At 41.2% G+C, this 19,509-nt stretch overlaps 1 protein-coding gene across 7 annotated transcripts in view; it reads right to left on the reverse strand.

Annotated features, from left to right (window-relative positions):
- MAST4 (microtubule associated serine/threonine kinase family member 4) overlaps window positions 1-19,509 on the reverse strand; it is a 253,946-nt gene that overhangs the window by 155,851 nt on the left and 78,586 nt on the right. For 2 of the 7 annotated variants that reach the window (XM_015848590.2, XM_015848587.2), the window contains exon 1: window positions 14,259-14,411. The exons of the other annotated variants lie outside the window; for them this stretch is intronic. In XM_015848590.2, coding sequence (XP_015704076.2) covers window positions 14,259-14,396 — 138 coding nt within the window. In that variant the 5' untranslated portion in view covers window positions 14,397-14,411. Of the gene's footprint in view, window positions 1-14,258; window positions 14,412-19,509 lie in introns of those variants that run through there. 7 annotated transcript variants of the gene reach the window in all.

Consider the following 19,509-nt stretch of genomic DNA (forward strand, 5'->3'; position numbering starts at 1 on the left):
AGCTGATAAAAAATTTCTGTATGCACACATCAGCTCCAGACAAGGATGTCTAATAAAAGACAAACCACGGAAAAACTCAGGATGAGGGTCAGGGTCTCAGAGGTAGATCTACTGTTCATTTAATAAGGTGTTGGGGGAAAAAAAAATATCTACATACTGAAATGTCTAATGCCTTCAAGGAAACTGTCCAGCTACTACCAGCAAAGAACATCCTACAGATCCATGACACCCTGTGAATGTCCTTTCCAGAGGAACAGGCCAGCTGCAATTGTACAGCTGATAAAACGCAACTGTCAGAAAATTAGCTTCCTGCAAAGGCCAGCGTAACTCAAATCACCAAGGGCAGCCAGAAAGAAGGTAGGCTCTTAAATAATTCCTGTCCAAGGGAAGGCAGTTTAGGTAGATGGCATGGAGAACACTGGTCAGGAAGCAGAATCAGAGAATTATTTCATGATCCAGGTGTGTAATCCAGTACCAAAGTCAGGTATTGAACACTTAATGGAGCTCTAAAGGCACCGAAGTCGGAAAGCAATTATGAGAATGAAACACGATTTAGGCTGCATAGGTTGGCAAGCCACTTCAACTACCTACAGGCCTTAACACTGTTACAAAAAGAAGGTTCCATGTAAGACTAGTTAGCATTAACATCAGTCATTTTTGTGGAAACAGCAATATCAAGAACTTCTGAGTTGTCAAGCACATGCTCTTATCTGAAGATATTTCTACCTCCTTATTGGAGTGGCATCTGCTCCTTCTTCATTTCTCTTAGCTGCAGGACCAAGCCAAAGAACAACAGCAAGATTATTTCGCTGTTTTTGTTATCATCATATTCAACCCCACTCTCCAATAGCACCCCCTTACACACTCCCTAACCATTATCTCAGTATAGTTCGTACTCCAAGACTTGCCCTGTGCTATGCCCTCAATACACAGCTGCACCCAGGATTAAAGTTCCAGACACCCGAGATTCCACACCCTGCAGTGTCCCTTTACTCCAGCCTAAGCATCTCTGCATTCACAGCCAGCGAAAGTTACAGCAACCATAGCCAAGGGCTGCTGTCAACTGTTCAGACCATACCCTGAAAGTTTCTGTATGTATCGTGATCTACCTCCCACCCTACAGCTTTTTCCTTCTAGATGCACTGTTACCCAACCACTTGTGCTCAGGGTGCAATGCCAGAGTCAGTATGAGGCCACAGTGCTACTCTGCAGCCAGTATAGCACCACACAGTGCTGTATGTCTGCCTCCAAAGTCTTCAACTCAAAGCACAAGTCAAGACTCACGTCCTTTCTCTACATATGCTAGAGGTACCATTAACAAGAGAAGAGATTGGGAAACACAAGCTACATTAGTTCAGCCCAGCCTGTGTTTTTCTTCCTTACCTCAAAGTAGAACTGCCAGCTCTGTTGACCATAACGGTTAGATGAGATCAAGGCAATTAACAAGCTTTATTCCTATATAAGCATAGAGCAAATATATTAAGATATAAAATCTTTATAGTTCCACTGAATCAGGCAGTAAGGCAGAGAGCTGTAAAGCAAGCAGCTTCCTCTTACAGCTCTTCCATGAATGCACAACGCCACAGCGCATGCACACAGCACAGCCTTCATCTACTCTCAGAGTGACAGCTCACTCCTTTTACTGTCCTTACCCATAACTCATACCTCTCCAAAACAAAGCAGCAAAACAGTTAAAAAACAACAAGGAACAACAAAACAACAAAAAACCTGCTTCAGGATGAAACACAGTTCATCAGTACATCCAGCTGCTTCCTAGAAACAGGACATGCTGTGTGATATATAGAGCAAGATTTACACTCAGTAGCTCAATACTTGCAAGTAATATGCAAGCCAACCAAACAAAGCATTGTCACCTTCAATAAGACCAAGTACACCAGTTGCAAGATCAGATGCTCAGGTACCAGTAGAAATCCAGTGATGTAAAGTCGTCCTGATACTTCTTGTATCATATACATAGTATTTTCAATCAAGCACATGACTGTGAATTAGAAGTTTGTTTCACGCATGTATGAACTTTCACTACATAACTAACACTTTAATTTCTACCGAGTTAACTATCAGCTTCATTAAATCAGCAAGACACACACGTGTTCTGCTAACACGTGCTTAATTAAATACTGAAGAGGGTAATTCTATCCCATAAAGAAAAAAAAAAAGTAGACTATTATTAAACACATATTGGTTTAATTTTGGTGTTTTTTTCCCTCTTCCTTAATTTACATTATAGAAAGCTTTAAAAAGCTGCAGCAAAAGATACTATCAAAGACGGTAAGCTTAGCAAATTGGTGAATCCATCTCCAGAACAACGCAAAGTCAACTTAGAACCACAGAAAAGACCTAAAAGATCATCCAGTCCAACCATTCACCTATTACCAATAGCTCCCACTAAACCATGTCCCTCAACACAACATCCAGTCGTTCCTTGAACTTCTCTTGTCACGAGCAGAAAACATTCTAAACTCTGAAAAGTTTTACACTGCACACAAATGTAAACCTAAGAAAAAAGAAGAACATTCAATTCCAAATCTCTGCCTCCACCGTTTCTTCAGAAGCACCTGTAAGAGCAACACTGCTACATTTCAGTCCTAGACTACTAAACTGAAAATTGCATCTGAGGGGTAATTGCAGTATTGTTTCTACAGCAACTGCAGAGCTAATTCAGCTAAAAGCAAAGCTGTATTGCACCAAGTGGTAAGCTAACTGCCAGCTGGAGAACAACACTGGACGCATGTGCAGGGGCACAGGACCCCTGCAGGAAGACACATCAGGCAAGGAAGAAAGGTAAGTCAGCGACACGCCACTTGGGCACAGTCCGCTGAGCGGTGCAGCAGAGCCCCAGCCTTAGCCCCATGTGCAGGACCCCAAGCTTGCTACTGGCAACAGCTGTCAACCAAGCGCCTAAGAACAGGTATTTCTGTGTACCAGAGATTTCACTTCCAACTTCAAACAAAATTATAACAATGCAAGTAAGACACACATTGATATTCCTGGCTGCTTCAGTGTACTCTGTAGACTAAAAACTTTTAACAGAAATCAAAAAAGATGTGGAATCTTAACATTATTTCAAAAAATATGCAAGGCTGCATATTCCACAGTGACATAACACTTTCTACATTTTCCTTTTAAAAAAACTGAGTTTAAGAGAAAGCCATTCCATTTGGTATGATATGAACAACACTGGTCATCATATTACCAGCGAATACCACGACCTTCCTCATTCTCCCTCTCTTATTAGTTATTAATGCTGAATATAATTGACTAGAAAAGTTTTGAAATGGAATTCTGACAATTTATCAGTTTAGCAAAATAAAAAGTGGTTGTGGGTGTCCAGTCCTTGGAGGTGCTTGAAGGCCAGGCTGGATGTGCCCTGGGCAGCCTGAGCTGGTGGGGAGCAGCCAGGGCTTGGAACTGGATGAGCTTTAAAGGTCCCTTCCAACCTAAACAATTCTATAATTCTGTGACCTTATTATTTTGAGACAGTTTTAATGACTCAATATATAAAGACGGAAAATATCAAATTACAACACTGTGTATTTTGGAACGTGCCAAAGATCCATTTTCATTCTGTCATCATTCCTTGTTTTTGTAGAGTTCTATTAACAGAACCGTGAGTACAGAGAAAACACAAGAACAAAGGGATGAAGGAAATACAAAAACTAGAATGCAAAAACCTTGGTTTAGAGTATATGTTTGTTTTTTTTCCTTAATCCTTAATCAAAAGACACAATCCAGTCTCTAATGATTTTAAAATGTAGCAAAGGAGGAAGCAAAACTGCAGGACTCACACATAACTGAGTCACTCCATGTTACCAAAAATTTAAGTATCACTGCAAGACTAATTCACTATATAGTATTATCTGCTTACAGTTCTGTTAGTTATATGACAATTCGCTAAGTCAATATACTGCAAAAGCAATAACATTTCTTCATACACACAGCTTCCTTATATTGGTTACCTATTGATCTCTGAAAGCTGCCAAGACTACTTCTGTCAGACAAGCATTTGATAAAAAAAAGATTTCTAATTAGATACAGTCTGTTCAGGCATTACAGCCATTTCATACCTACCATCTTTCTCCCTGCCATTTCACATTCTTGAACTGCATTTGAAGATACAGCCTTGACATCTTTGCATTGTGCTATAGCTGATAGCAAGCAAAATGGCCTGTTCTAAGGTTATGCAATGCAATCACAGTAACAAGAGACAATCAGGAAATTCAAGGTCATTAGGCCTTGCGGTCTTGGACAGAACACTTAATTCCCTATGCCTCAAACTACCACAGAAATAATGAAATGCTGTCCATGTCTCAATGACAACAAGACACCGGGAAGGAGTTAAAGATGCAGGCATTCAAAAAGTTAAGTAGCTTTGAGCTGTCAGTGTTATGGCTGCAGACTGTTTTCCGAGTACTTTTCCCCACAGTTTAAAACAATCAAGTCCTATGTATGAAGAAAGAGGTAGCTGGAATATGGAAGGAGAAGGAGAAAGGCAAGCAGCATGCAATTCTAGAGCTTGCTGTTAAATAATAATAATAATAATAAAAACATTTGTAGAACTATGAGTAAGAAAGAAACAACAGTAATTTAAAGGAAGAAAAAGATAGCAAGTATTCTGCTTGAATGAAGTGACATTGAAATTCTGAAATTGTGATCTTCAGACAGAAGGCCATGCAGTGTGCCAAGCGTGGACGTAGGGTCAAGTTACAAATTCTATCATAGTTCTTCCCTTCTAGATTTTTACTCCAATGAGTGTGAAATGATTTTATCATTACTATTATTCTTTAGCTAATAAGAGGTCCATTTCCTACTGATCTCCACAACCTTCAATTTAGATCTTCGGTGTAATGCTTAGGCTCTGTGCCAAACTCCACAGGCTTATGAAAACCATTTCTTTGAGAGAGCCATCTCAGAACACAACCAATCCATAACAAATACAAATATTCTATCAAGTTATAGAACTTAAGGAAGCAGAAGCAATGTGTCAACAGTCAAGAGAAACAAATCTTGCACTGTATTTCAAAGCTGTAACTTCCATTTTAAACAATAAAACAAAAATCAAACTGAAGGGGAAAAAAAAAAAAAAAAAAAAAAAAAGGGGAAAAAAAAAAAAAAAAAAAAAAAAAAGGGGAAAAAAAAAAAAAAAAGAAAAACAAACTCCCAACCTTTGAAAGCTATCTCCCGAAGGAGAACTCTGAGACCAGGACTGTATACTATACCAATTAATCTGTCCAGCGATAGAAACTTACATGCAAGCAGTGCAAAAAATTCATACGAGTTAACTTGCTGTATGCCATCCTTACAGGACGGCCATAGAGGTTAGATTTTGTGTAGCAAAAGCATGTAGCTAAAAGGTCTGCTCTAATTGCCCGGCAGTCTAACCCATCAGTCAGCCAAATACCCTCCCATTAGCACTGCTTGTTATGGCACTGCCTTCATCTCCTGGACCACATCCTGTTGAACACAGACATTATAGCATTTGTTTGAACAAAGAACATTCAGGCATTTTGAAGGAAGGAAAAGAATGAATATCTGACAGGATTTTCATTGATTGCAGCATTTTCTCATCCATGCTAGAGAAAACACACACGAAAAAAACTGCTGCTTTAAATACTACATTTTTTGTAGAACAGCCCCTTGGCAGAAACATATCAATTTAGACGCGCATGAATTTTCTGCCTGAACCTTGTTAGAGCCTGAAGACATGTGCACACACTTCACATACCTATAAGCCAAACCAGTTTCACTGGGTTTGGCACAAGAAGAGCTTAGTATTGATCCGTCAGAGAGACTCCACATCAGAGAGAAACTACACTAAAATAATTGAGGATGTCTTTAGGGGGAAAAGAAATCAAAAAAATACACTACTGTGGTTTGCAGCAGGGCTAAAAATCTACCTGAGATGCTCTGCTCTTAGAGCTGAAACACTGCAAAAGGCATAAGGTGCTACAGAAACCATTAAAAAAGCAAGACAAAGAGTAGAGCAATGTTAGCATTACTGAAAGAGCAAAGTGCAAGCAATTTAAGCAAGCCAAAATACAAAGACTCGTGAACTACTGTTTACATGGGTTGATAGTAATAGGACAAGGGGGAATGGTTTTAAACTAAGAGACAGGGGAGGTTTAGGTTAGAGGAGGAGGATTTTTTTTTTTCACTCAGAGGGTGGTGACGCACTGGCACAGGTTGCCCAAGGAGGTTGTGGATGTCCCACCCCTGGAGCCATTCAAGGCCAGGCTGGATGTGGCTCTGGGCAGCCTGGTCCGGTGGTTAGCAACCCTGCACATAGCGGGAGGGTTGAAACTAGATGATCACTGTGGTCCTTTTCAACCCAGGCCATTCTATGATCCTGTGAAAAAACATCTATGATGGAAGATGACGAGCGCAGGGTCCTAAGAGCATAGACAGGCAAATCAAACAACTGATATTTGGGAAATTAAGTTTAGAAATGCAATGCAATGTCAGCATGCAATCAGGAATGTACACCAGGCACATTACCAAGGTTGCTACCTTCAGGAAATAAGAACCCCACCTAGCAATAACAGCTTTACCTCCAATCTTCTACAGCCATCCCACGAAGCTTTTGGCCAATTTGCCCTGAAAACTGCAGTTTACAGAGAAGTATGACTACTCAGAGCAGAAGTGATGAAATAAGAAAATGCTAATCAGCTTCATGCCCAAGCATCAAAACCTGCTATTTTTTATTTTCAACTAGCCAGAGATAAACCCCAAAACCACAAGACACCCAACAGTACTTCGATGAAAGTAGACTAGTGATCATCTCGCATGTTTAAACACAAAGACATACTACTGCGTCTTGAAGAGCCAAGAAAGAAAATAGCACATGAACCAATAAAGAATCAGTGCACCATAAAATACACCTTTTATCCTGGGCATAAATATTTTGCTACTCCTAACTGTTGCTCTTTTTTTGCATTGCTTCTTCCCTTCTTGGACTTATCTACATTTACTAAAATCTCAAGAAGAAATTGAAGTAATTTAAAACCAGGAAACTATTTTCACAAGAGGCACTGGATACCTAAAAATCGATTTTCTACTCATAACCCAAATGGTCCAGCTGTGCCTGTGAGCACTGTATTTAGAAAACATAAGAGAATAGGGATTATTTTCAGGTTCTTACTGCCAGATTCCCTAAAGTAAAGGTAGAAGTTGTGTACAGTTAGTTTATTTTAAAGCAGCTCAAGTGATATCTTCCTTGTTTTAGCATGATTAAAATCAAAAGCATAAAGAAGATTTTTAAAAGCTATTATATCAGAAAATTTTCAAAACGGAAGTTAACACAATCATACTATACATCCTGTTTTACCACGTCTCCCTTTTCAAAAAGAGAAAGAAGTTACAAGGAGGGACAGTAGGAAAACCCTCACTAGTTGAGAAGTATCTTCACATACGATTCTGTACTGATACATTTCTGACACAGCATCCTTTTCCTGCAGGTAATGCATAATATAACTGGTTTGTAGAAAATAGTTGCCTGGTTCACCAGAAAATAAAATCTGGGATGACATAGGGTAGGAGGAGCTACTAGCTATCAGTTGTGCCATGAGCTCTATCATTCAACTAAGGCAACTACCTACTGCCTCCTATGAGATATTATTGACTTGGAATATTTCAATGTCTTCTGAAACTTTAATTTCTTCCTTCATGGCAAGTGCACAAAAACTAAGTTTTGGTATACTGCTGCTGAAGTAGATCTCTTTCTGACAGGAGAGCTTAAAAATGCTTTCAGAATCTTCAGTGCACCTGAACCCTTTCTTTGCAACAACATCTTGAAATGTGCTGGAGGAGGACATCCAGGTGCCATCTACATTATCTAGTATCCATATGAAATAAAGCCAAATATACATACAAAACCGAGGTTTTGATTTTCAGAATGAACTACCTACTCCAAATGTAATGTACTCTGTAGACAGAGTTTAGTACCTAACACCTATGCAGAGCCTGCTTGTTCTCAAAGGAATGGACACTGAGTGCAGTTATCTCTTCTAGCGCAAATCCAAGCTACTGCATGCCACCTTCTCAAATGTGGAGTTCCACATCTGAGAAATGAAATCTAGGAGGGCCTTAAGGAAAAGGTGAGTGAGATGCAACAGAAACATGGGAGCAGAGGCTGAGAACAAGCAACTAAACAAGATTAGAGAGGACCTGAGTTGCTGATGGGAAAAAACATTTTCTAATTTACCTGTCCTGCAAAAGGCAGAGTTGAGATTGTAGAGGTCAATGCTACTTCAATGGAGATAAGGCAAAGCCAAGACAAGAAAATTTAAAGAAACTACTGAACTGTAATTTTGCTTTGTTATTATCACAATCATTTGTGCATTTTTATGTAATTCTGACATTCAAATGGGCAACGAGCACTGTTATAAGCAAAAATGTTTATTGCTTTAATCACTTAGGAAGAAAAATTAATAGCATGTCAAAGTCTGCGGGCAATTGTGATAAAACCCCTACTCAAGAAACAGAGAACTTAAGACTTGAAGTGGGTGGATACAAACCTGAGAAATCAACCTGTCAAGCGTGACACATGAAGCAGCACTGGAGGGAAAAGGAAACACGACAAACTCAAATGAAGCACCTTGCAAAGAAGTTCAAAAAGACAACATGGAGAATTACGGGTTTTATCAGCTGTGACATAGTGAGTAAAGAAAAACTGTTTGTTAACAAAACTATCTGTCAAGCTAAGAACTACCCACGGGTTTGATGGGGGAAAATCTTAATTAGAAGTTCATTTTCTTCATGTAGATCTTATTCCAATTATTATTAAATAGGTAAGAAAAAAAAAAAACACTACGATTCTGGGGTAAGCCAAGTGACTCCAGCAAGAGCAAATCAGCACATAGAGAACTCTGACAAACCCGTTTTCTATATGACCTGTAGAATACAACCAAGTTCAGTTCAAAACATGATGCGTTCCACCTCTCAGCTCACTGTGGTATCTGACACGAAGGAACATGAAGTCTACACTTTGCATTCCAAACCTAATACAAACCAGTCAGTCAGCTTGGTGTCATACTGTAGACATTATCAAGAAACGTTACTGCAATAAACAAAAGGCATTGGACAGAAGTGAGATACGGGCTGCAGACACCAAATGTGGCTTCCTGCCAAATATTTTAGCTCTGAATGCAGCAAGCAGGGCTGCTTATTTATTTACTTACTTAAGCCCCTAAAATAAAATGAGCACAACGTCAAGAGAAGCAAAGACAGAATAGTTAACCCTTTCAGAAAAGCTTTCACTGCTCAAACAGCAAAACTTCTGACACACAAGGTCTTTTCGAGGGACCTGATGTCACAATGTAAACATCTAACAATGCATGAATGCCCGGAGAACAGAAGGGAATTAGCTGATCAAGTGATTGTACACTTTGTTAGGTCCACAGACGTGACAGATAACAAGAAAAGGAAGAGCATTCTTTAGATCAGTGTTTCCTCTCAACGGCTTTTGCTAGCAAAACACAGCTATCACCATCTATCACTATTTAAGTATGCAAAAAGCCTTTCAATCCTGTACACATAATGAGAACAGAGTCGAGACAACCCGCTTTCTACCACTGACCCTACTGTAACTTAAAAATAAAGACGGTTTTGTCAGGAAATACATATATATTCATATCGTATTCCTTGGTAAATGTTTCATTTTTTATTTTACTTTATCCAGCCAATCACTGAATAGTTTGTCTATACCTCATAAATCAAGAACACAAGAGTCACAATTTAAGTTGTTCTGAGCACTACCTCACAGATTCAGCCCTTCAAGCAACAGTGACAAGACTAGACCCATCTACCAAGCAACAGTGTGTTACACAAGACTGGACCCAACTACCAAGGACGTATGCAGAGAACAGTCACAAAGCTATTCCTGCACAATGCCAGAAGAGACCTTCGATTCATTGGAATCTACTAGAAAATGCAAATTGTAAAGCCTGGTCACTTTCTGGTTTTGATCATTCATTGCTTTTGCATCAGGTTCCACATCCCCCCACAGATTCATTTTTCCCCCTTCCTCACATTCAATAAGAGGCAGAGACACCTATGAAGTCAAACTCGCAAGCTTCTCATCTAGTGCAACAGAGAACTGTTACACAGCATTCAAACCAGTGAAAAACACATAGAGCCTTTCCAGAGCCTAATGTAAGCTTTATTTTTCCAATCTTAAGTCTGCAACAGAAGCCACAGTCCAACTAATGTTCTCCAGTTATCACCAGAATTCTTCCCAGCACACTACATGAACAACATTCAAGAGATGGTCACAGCCTCACTGATAAATCCCTTATTCCTCCATGGGACATAGCTTCCCAGCTGAACTTTCTATTTCATGTATCGATTCTTTCAGAATTATTTTCATGCAGATTCCTACTCCCAAAAAGACACATCATCTAAGGAGCCATAGATAAAGTCATTCCTTTCCCTTCTGTTTAATTTCTTGGAACACATTTTTAAGAAAGCCAATAAGTAAGGACCTGGGAAAAAAATAATTCCAGCATTTTCTGTTTTGCAAAGGACTAGATATTTTGAGTAGAGTACTTCTAAGAGTGCTTATAATAGCCAAATATTTCCCTGTATCAGAGGTGAAGTAGAGAAATCACCAAAGCCACAGTCACGCTTCCCCTTGCAATCTTTGCTAGCAAGACATGGAATTTGCACAGAGTCACCAGTTAACAAAGAAACGCAACCCTGTGTTTGCACTGCACTTTCATTCACACTGTCTGCTTCCATTTCTACAGCAATGGCTCTGAATTAAGGACGAAATTCTTTTCAACCCATTCTCAAAAAATTTGTGTGTGAAGTACAATAGTATTTCAATTGGATTTTTTCTGTGTCATACGTAATATTAACTAGGCAAACTTAATGTAATTCAGTCACCCCAAATTACAGAAGCCTTACATACCTGTGAAAATTTTCCAGTGTTTATGAAGAAAATACATACTTGTGAACAAGAAAGCAAATCAATGCAGTCTTGTCTTTGACATTTGGGAATTTCCACATGTAGCTGATTTATTTGCTGTTGGTCAATTTCTCTAAAAGTCTGACAAAAAAACCTCATGTAATTACCCAAGGATTTACAAGATGCTGCTTACTAACCACTTCAGAGGCAGAAATGAAATTAGCAAAAAGGAAAGGGAAGGCCTGAAGCATCCAGCACATCTGTTCACAAAAGAAAAATCTTCCTCAGCTCTAGAAACAGGACTAAAGCCATTTGCATCTGGCAGCAGAATTCCTCCCACATTCCCATATCCCTCTAAGTGCCTGCAGGAACAGCATATTACCTGCACACACCATCACTGGATTTTGGAGCTTTCGTTTAAGGCATTATAAAACATACCACCTCTGACCAATGCCTACCAGACAAAGACATGGAAGAAAGATGAAATGTAATGCCCTGGCAGGATATAGTGAAGACCTGTGAAGAAGGATGAGTAAGTAATTAGCTGCTTTCATTTTTATTATTTAGTTGGATAAAAAATCCTATTTCAATCCATGCTAAGTTATACTTAGAATTTCAGAAGCTATTTTCTCCTCTTCCTTCAAATAAAACCTGTTCTTTGTAATTAAAGATAAAGAGGATGTTTCATAAAAACTTGCTTTCTGAAAACAAGTAAATGCAACAGAGCTCTGTATTGAGGGGATTTAATTTTTCTATGAATAAAACCAAAACAAGTAATGACTTGAAGAAAGAACTTGTAGCAGAATGGACTAGGAGAACCTACTCAGGTTGCAATAAGTGAAGGGCTTGGTTTCTCTTCAAAGCCTAAGCACTGGAGAAACCTTCACAGATCAACCCAAAACAAGATTTACCCAAGTCTGCATATTTACTTACAGCTTATATTTTGAGATTCAGTTCAAGCTGCTTCCTGGCTTTTTTTAAACACAGCATGATGGTACATGGCATCAAACACAACTACATCAGTTTCCCATCTAAAAGGAAATGGTTTGTGTGTCCTGTAAACCAGGCTTTGAAGAAAACTGTGTGCAAATAGAAAAAAAGGGCAATTGCAGAAATCTGACTTTTAAGTATGTACTGTTCTATGCTGTATTGCTGGTTTATCAAAAGCCCCACACGTCGGAGCACTGTGTGCTTCAACAAAGGAAGCACACTGCTTTTAAGCAGGTTTATCTTCTTACAGCATTTCTATTTCTATCCCAAAGAAGTTACAAAGTCCTATGAAGTAAAGTTAGTCAACCTGTCATTGGCTATAGCTTCTTCAGAATAGTCTTAACCCAGAAGGCTTCTTATTTAAATAAAAAAATAAATCCTACTCTGAGCATTCTCCGCAGCCTTTAAGGGAAAGGCTCAGTAACATATGAAAAAGAAGAGCAGACAAAAGATACATAGGTTAATCCTACAGAACAATATTATGGTAGAAGATTTATTTAACAACAACAGCAAGGAAAAAAAAGGAAAAGGCAGAAAGAAAGGAAAAAAAAAGCCAGTAAGAATCCACGCTACTACTACTACAAAGTAACCAATTCATTACTTTGGACTGAGAAGGTCAAATGTCAATCAAAGAGCCAACTCAGGGACTTCATCTAATCAGTATTTACTAAGGAGAATTAAACAGGGACTGCATTCTGTATCAGGTCATATGATCTGCTCTCCAGCTTGCAAATTCATCATACCAGTCTCCAGGCTAACCACGCGAACAGATGGAAGGTGAAAAAAGCAGAGGAACAGAGGACAGGGAGTGAGAGGACAATGGGAAAACCGCTTTACTTGAAGGACTAACAAATGAAATTTCAGTGCAAATTGGATCTCAGCCTCTCCATCTTCTCCTAGATGACTGTATTTCATCCCGTACATTCTGAGCACTGGCTGTTTTTTCCCATCCCGGAATCAGACTCTAATGACAGACATGAGGTACCAATCTTTTAAAATTACTGCATTCATTGTGTGTGTGAATGGGATCTTTCTGGTACTGCAGTTATTCATGATATGGCTTTCGATACTATGAAATGATCACCAGAGCACCTGTAGGAACAAGCAGTCGTTCTATAAAATATTCTTGGTATCCAATCAGGATTACTTATCTAAATTGCAGGAGACAGAAACAAAGAGAACTCCCTCAAAAGGAGTAGCTTGCAGAACTCAGCAATAGGTTCCACATCAAGTTTTTACATTATCCCCTAATCAGAACAGACTGCCATTCGATTCTTGTCAAAGGGCAGAAATCCGGTTTACACGACTCAATGGATTAAAGAAGGTTTAGGAAAAGGAAATCCGGTCTCGCTGTAAAGATCTACCTCTTGAAACTTTTAAATCCCCCTTTAAAAGCTGGCACTGGCACTCCCAACCTGCAGCCGAGATTGTCCATTCTGCCGCACAATCAACTAACAGAATGGATTTAGGACTTAAGGGATTAACATCGCGGAGTGCTTTTACCACAGGAGTTCCCCTACGAAGGAATGCTCTCGCACACGAGTCCGGGAGCGGACAGCGGGTCCCTAACGCCGTGTTCCCACGGCGCTGCCCGTGCTGCCGCAGGACGCGGCCCAAAGGCTGCGGCCCAAAGGCTGCAGCCCTCCGCCCGCCCGACAGGAAGCGCCCCGTGCCGGGCACCAAGTTGGAACTGCGGAGCGGGCGGGTGCGGGAGCCCCGCAACTTCGCAACTTCAGCACGTTTTACGCCTTACGCGCCGTTCTACGCTGCCTATAAGAATATCGCTCCCAGCCACAGGGAGCCTTTCCTTTCCTGCCTGCTCCCACTGAAACCCTGCGGATGTGAAGGAAAACAAAAGAGAGGAAGCACATTCATCGCCGAGCGCGACCGGAGCGGAGGAGCTCCCCGAACAATGGGCGAGAGCGAGCGGTGCGGGGGGCGACCCTCCTCCTGCTGCTGCTGCTGCTGGTGCTCGGCCCGCAGCGCCCCGTGTGCCCGCCGTGCTCAGCCCGACGCCGCGCTGCCTGCGGGGACATCTCCCCGACTTTCGGACCGCTCTCCCGGGGCGGTGACCAGCCGAGCGAGCCGGGAACCCGACGGCGGACAAAACTTTCTCCCCCTCACGGCCACGCTTTCCCCCACACCTCCGCCACGTTCGTGCGGCGGCAGCAGGGGCGGAGCGGCCGCCTTCTCCCCGGCACCGCGCCGCAGCGAGCCCAACTCCGCCGCGCCTCCCGCCCACAGGTGTCCGCGGCCCGCGGCACGCCCCCGAGCCTACAGGCAGGTGAGGGCGGCTCCCGAGCGGCCCTACGTGCAGCCCCACCTATAGCCCTACGAGCAGCCCTACCTGCAGCCCCCTCCTGCGCAGGATGCCCGGCGCGTCCATGTTGCCGCCCCGCCGGCCGGCCCCGCCGGACTGCCCCGGCACCGCGCGCCGCTCCGCATCCCTGCAGCTGCCGAGCGCTGACATCACGGCGCCGCCCATTGGCGGCCAGCGGTCACATGGCCCGGCGAGTTGTGCACCTCGGCAACTTAGAGCGGCGCCGGCGGGGCAGCCCGAGCAGCCCGAGCATCACACGGACCGAGGGGCGCCGCTCCACAGCTCCGCCACACCACGGCTGATACAGCGAGGACCACGGCACTCCTGCTCACGTCTGGAAAATGGCACCGACCCCACCTCAGCTTCTCTGTATGTAACAGAACCCGCTAACTTCATCGAAAGACGGATTGCTTTTCCCACAGTCGCATCCCAATCGTGTGGCTTAAGGGATTTCTCGACTTTCAAAAGTCTGATCCTTCAAAGGACTCCAGCAGAATCCAACTCGAGCAACATCCATCTGAAACACACACACACAGCTACACCTGCAGGCACGAGTCCTCTTCCCACCGAGAACAGCGCACCCCACAGCACTGATGGAGAGCAGCAGGCAGGGGCGCAGACAATGTACTTCAGTGCATTTCTTACTAAAGGATATAAATGGAGATCGAAATCAAGGTTGCATTCACCTATTAACGGCCTAAGATGAGGATTATGACAATCACGCCCTTAAATCTAGTATGAAAAAAAAAGTATTGATTTCCTGTCAGACGGCATCATTTTGAGAAGCAGCCCATGTACCTTTCACAGCAGTGAAACCTGCTAGAGGCAAAAACATTTGGAACGAAAATGAAGGATTGCTGAGAAGATAACGCCAAGCAGTAACAGCTTATGTGAAGAACCACAGAGAAGAGGCTCCTGTGTTTGCCCACCTCTGCTTTTCTCCATACAACTGAAATGCACTAATATTCTTGCTTTTCACCTTTAAAAGAAGTGAGAACATTTCAGCTTTTTCATTAGGGTGCCTATTTCTGATATCTGCAACTATATTATCAGGGGAAAAAGTCCTTTTTTATCAGTTACAGTGACATTGTCTGGGGGCATTTTCCTCTCCAGCCTCCAGCCCAAAACACACCCACAGCATCAGGTCAGTGGCTCAAAACTTCCCATCACCAGTGTCAGCTCCAGGATCAGAGCTGCACTTCGGATCATAAAGAAACTGCTCGGACTAATTCCACAAGAGGGAGAACTAGGCAATGAAAAGCACTGACTGGACAGGAGAGAGAATTCTGACCATGGGGTTTGACCTTCTCCATAACAAAGGATACATGACTTTCCTGAATTCATTTCATTTTGAAACACAACCTGTCTTTAAGCAGCATGCTGCAGCTAGAGGAAAACTTTCAGGTTTGGAGAACCAAACTGAAGGATGCCTGGGATTCCTCAGCTGCTGTCATGAAGAAAGGAAAACTGGAGTCACGCTAAGGAGATGGCACATCTCCTCTCAGCTCCTCCTAATGCCATCATCATTCTCTACTTCCATTCAAAAACAAGCCATCATCTCTTTCTCTGTTACTAATGCCTTAAAATTTTCTCCCCATCATTCAGGATCCACACACCCCAACGTTTCAGTACTTCTCTGTTTCCAAAGACTATGCAGGCAAACAAATAACAATTCAAATACTGCGTTGTTCTCAGTGAGGATAGCACAAATGAATACGGGGTAATGGCCACATTGTCACATTTCAAGAGTGAGAGGGAAAAGGGTACTGTCTGTCCCTCGAGGCACACCACAGGGTTGAGGGGCAAGGCTGTTTGCATTTACGCATGCAATCCTGCATATGTTTTTAAATAAGCTCTATTTCAATTACCAGAATAGAAAAAACCTCCCACCACATGATTTATCGGTTCCTCCAGAGGTGAAGAATGCTGAAGTCTTAAATGTTTTTTGTTTTTTGTTTTTTTTTTTAATCAATGATTTTAGCAAATCTAAATATACATAATATAGATACATGAATGAAAAGCACTCTCCCATCTGGCTGAGAGGTCTGCAAGGCACGATAAATTCTACAGATTTATTACTCAAACAGCAACAGCACAAAAAAATCACAGCACCAAGTCACATATCACTGATAGCCAGAGATGCAAATGGTCCACAACCTAAACACAAACCTTACACATCACAGATTATCCAGTTGTGGACGTGGATAACTTACAGAAAGAATTATAATCAGGCAAAATTAAGAACTCCTCTCCATGAAGCATTCCAGCTACAGAGCACAAGTACTACTTTGTACTGCAAGAAACTAGGGATCATTTTTTAATTGACCTAGGTAACACAGGGAGGGAGGAAGGAAGGAAGGAAAACAGAANGACTGCCTACCAGTGCAAGATGAAACTAATCCCAACTGGAAATGTACAAAAATTGCCTTTCATTGCAAATGCAATTGCTGTCAATTCCAGAAGTGACATTTTCCCAAGCTTACGCTGCATCTCATAAGGCAAGCATTAACTGAATATTCTCTCACTCTGTGAACCTTCTCATATACTACCAAAAATAAACCTATGTGTTTGCAATAGCATTAGGCTCGCTATTCCTGCCTGGAATCTCATCACTTTCCAGCTAATTATTTCAGTAAAATGAATGGAAAATGAAAATGTGATAGAAAGCTTCAGGTATTAAAAAGTTATGGTTTAGAAGAAAAATCACAAAATGTGTTCTTAAAAACATTTTAACAATAATATTTACAGAGTCCTTCACATCAACTGCTGCAGAAAGGCACACATGCATGACAAAACTGTACACGTGTATAGTATTTGAAGAAGAAAACTGTTTTGCCCTGTCCAAGGAGGCAAAATTACTTTACAACAATATTTTCAGAAAGCTTTCTTCCCTACAAATGCAGCATTTTTCCTAAGAATTACAAAGAATATTTCAGCTAGCTTAGGTTCAAACCAATGAGTACACATCTATTTAAAGCTCAATAGAAATGTGGTAACAATTTTTAGTACAATTGCACAGAATTAGCTTATTTCCTCACTCAGTTGTTGTTTTTTGAATTCATCGCCTTATTTCACTTAGGCCTGTCAGTCAATATTATTTTCTGAGAAAATACGGGTATTACCATGATAACTGAAATGATTTCATTTAAAAATAAAAATGGGGCATGTGAAAATAGGTGCATTAATTCAAGGTTCACAGTGGAGATTCAGTTTAATGAATACGCATATCCAGTGTGGGGCTGCCACTTTCACACTACACATGGGGGCAGCATCTGATAAATTGCATTTATTATGCATCATGGAACAACTCACTTGTGCTCTGCCCTCTGAATCGGTCTCTGCCAGGGCTGTATTTTATACCTTATGTACTCTACAACATGAAAACACCACCACTAAATTTTTTAAATAGTTATTTCCCTCCCAAATGTAAAAAATCTAAAGCTCAGAACAGAAAATGACCAGTCCAATAACTGCTTTGACTTTTGAAAACTTGCAGCCCACAAGAAAGGGAACTTGCAACCCACAAGAATGTGTTTCCCAGCTCTGGTTAAAGAAAAAAAGAAGCAGCAGCAGCAGCTTCTGATTGTGTTATAATTCATTGACAAGCTATTCACGTGATTCTTAGTAGCAAAATTAAAATATTGTGCCATATTTTCAAAAGTCCAGGTAAATGCACACACTATCGCTGCAGATACCTGTTTTCACAGGTACAGGAATGGAAAAATCTGCAAGCATTTAACACTAATTCCTATGCAACTTTCCTCTAAGGACACTGAGAAGAGAGAAATAAACCACCCCGGAGTGTGTCCTACTGGAGGCTGTAGTTATGCTTTTGAAACCAGCACATACCAGTGCTGCTTCTGCATGTGTAAGGGCAAACAAAAGCAGCTAGAGTCAACTTGTCAGCCACATGTATTTGTCTGCAATGTGTGCGCACAAGAAAACCCATTTATCACATCAGACCTAATACACATAGCAGAGCTGAAGGTCTTCATCCACATTTTCTATAAATAGTCTTCCTCACATCACTGCAAATCAATACACAAATATTATTTTATCATTCTAATCACAAAAGGTCAGGCTTTAAGAACCAGCTTTGAATTCTTAAAGGTCTTCTGCCAAAGGAATTGCAGCAGCACATGACGCTGGATATGGCTGACACACACCTAGCACAAAAAGATGTAGGAAATAATTTTTAAAATATAGATATATGTATATTATTGAGATAAGGCACTGAAAAGAGATAGGAGAGAAATGTGGTTTACTATCAGTCTCCACCACTCCATTAAAGATCCTTGCCCCCTCCAGAAAAAAGAAAAAAAAAAAAAAAAAAAACCAAAAAAAAAAAAAACCCAGTGCACTGAAAAGGAAACCAAATTAGAGGCAGGAAATAAAGATTCCTTGCAAATGGTCTCCCACCAGCTCCCAGGCAGCAACTGTCTTCCTACATCACCAAAACAGAAAAACATGCACCTTTCTGTTGGTTTATTTTCGCACACCAGCTGGGCAGCTTCACCAGGCACTACAAATTACTATCCTGGAAGGCTCAGCTAAGATTTCTGTAACTCATAAATGCTCTTCAAATATTTACTTCACATACATTTCCACACCTCACAGTGCAACAAGCTTAGTATGAACAATGAATGAGTTTAAATAAAAAAGAAGAGTTACAAATAAAAATGCTATAAAGCTACCTACAGAATTGAACAAAATGAAAACTGAAACACTGATTGATTGTATGAGCAGTATTGGAATACAGCCTTTATCTAAAAACTAGAATCCCAAGGCTGCATCAAGCTACCTACAGCTTTAGAGTTCAGTGAGCTCATCCCTCAAGCCAAAGACTTTCAGCCTGATCTCAGAGTGAAGCACAATCACAGCAGCTTTGCAGCAGATTCTCAATACAGTTTTTACAATGCATAACAACAATGGAACACTGAAAATAGCACTCTGGTCTAAGCTCAAACAAAGGTTCACTTAATGGTATAAGAGATTACTGACATTCAAGCTTCAGTAAATGAGTAGCTGCTCATCTCCCTCTTAGCATATAACCACTGAATCTTGTGAACTCAGGAGAGCATGAAGCTTTCCAGGAATCTTTCAGGGCTGACTCTCCAAAGCCTTCCAGCAACTGTGGCAGTGTAGCTTCCTATCCACTACCAATGAAGTGTGAATCAAATACTGGCAATATCTCTGACTGTCTCCCTGAGGTGGATCCTACTTTGATTACTTCTTCGGAAGACACGTTGTAGGTCTCAAAGTTCTCAAACACACAAAA

This window comes from Coturnix japonica, chromosome Z (genome assembly GCF_001577835.2).
Source record: "Coturnix japonica isolate 7356 chromosome Z, Coturnix japonica 2.1, whole genome shotgun sequence".
NCBI classification, from domain to species: Eukaryota; Metazoa; Chordata; class Aves; order Galliformes; family Phasianidae; genus Coturnix; species Coturnix japonica.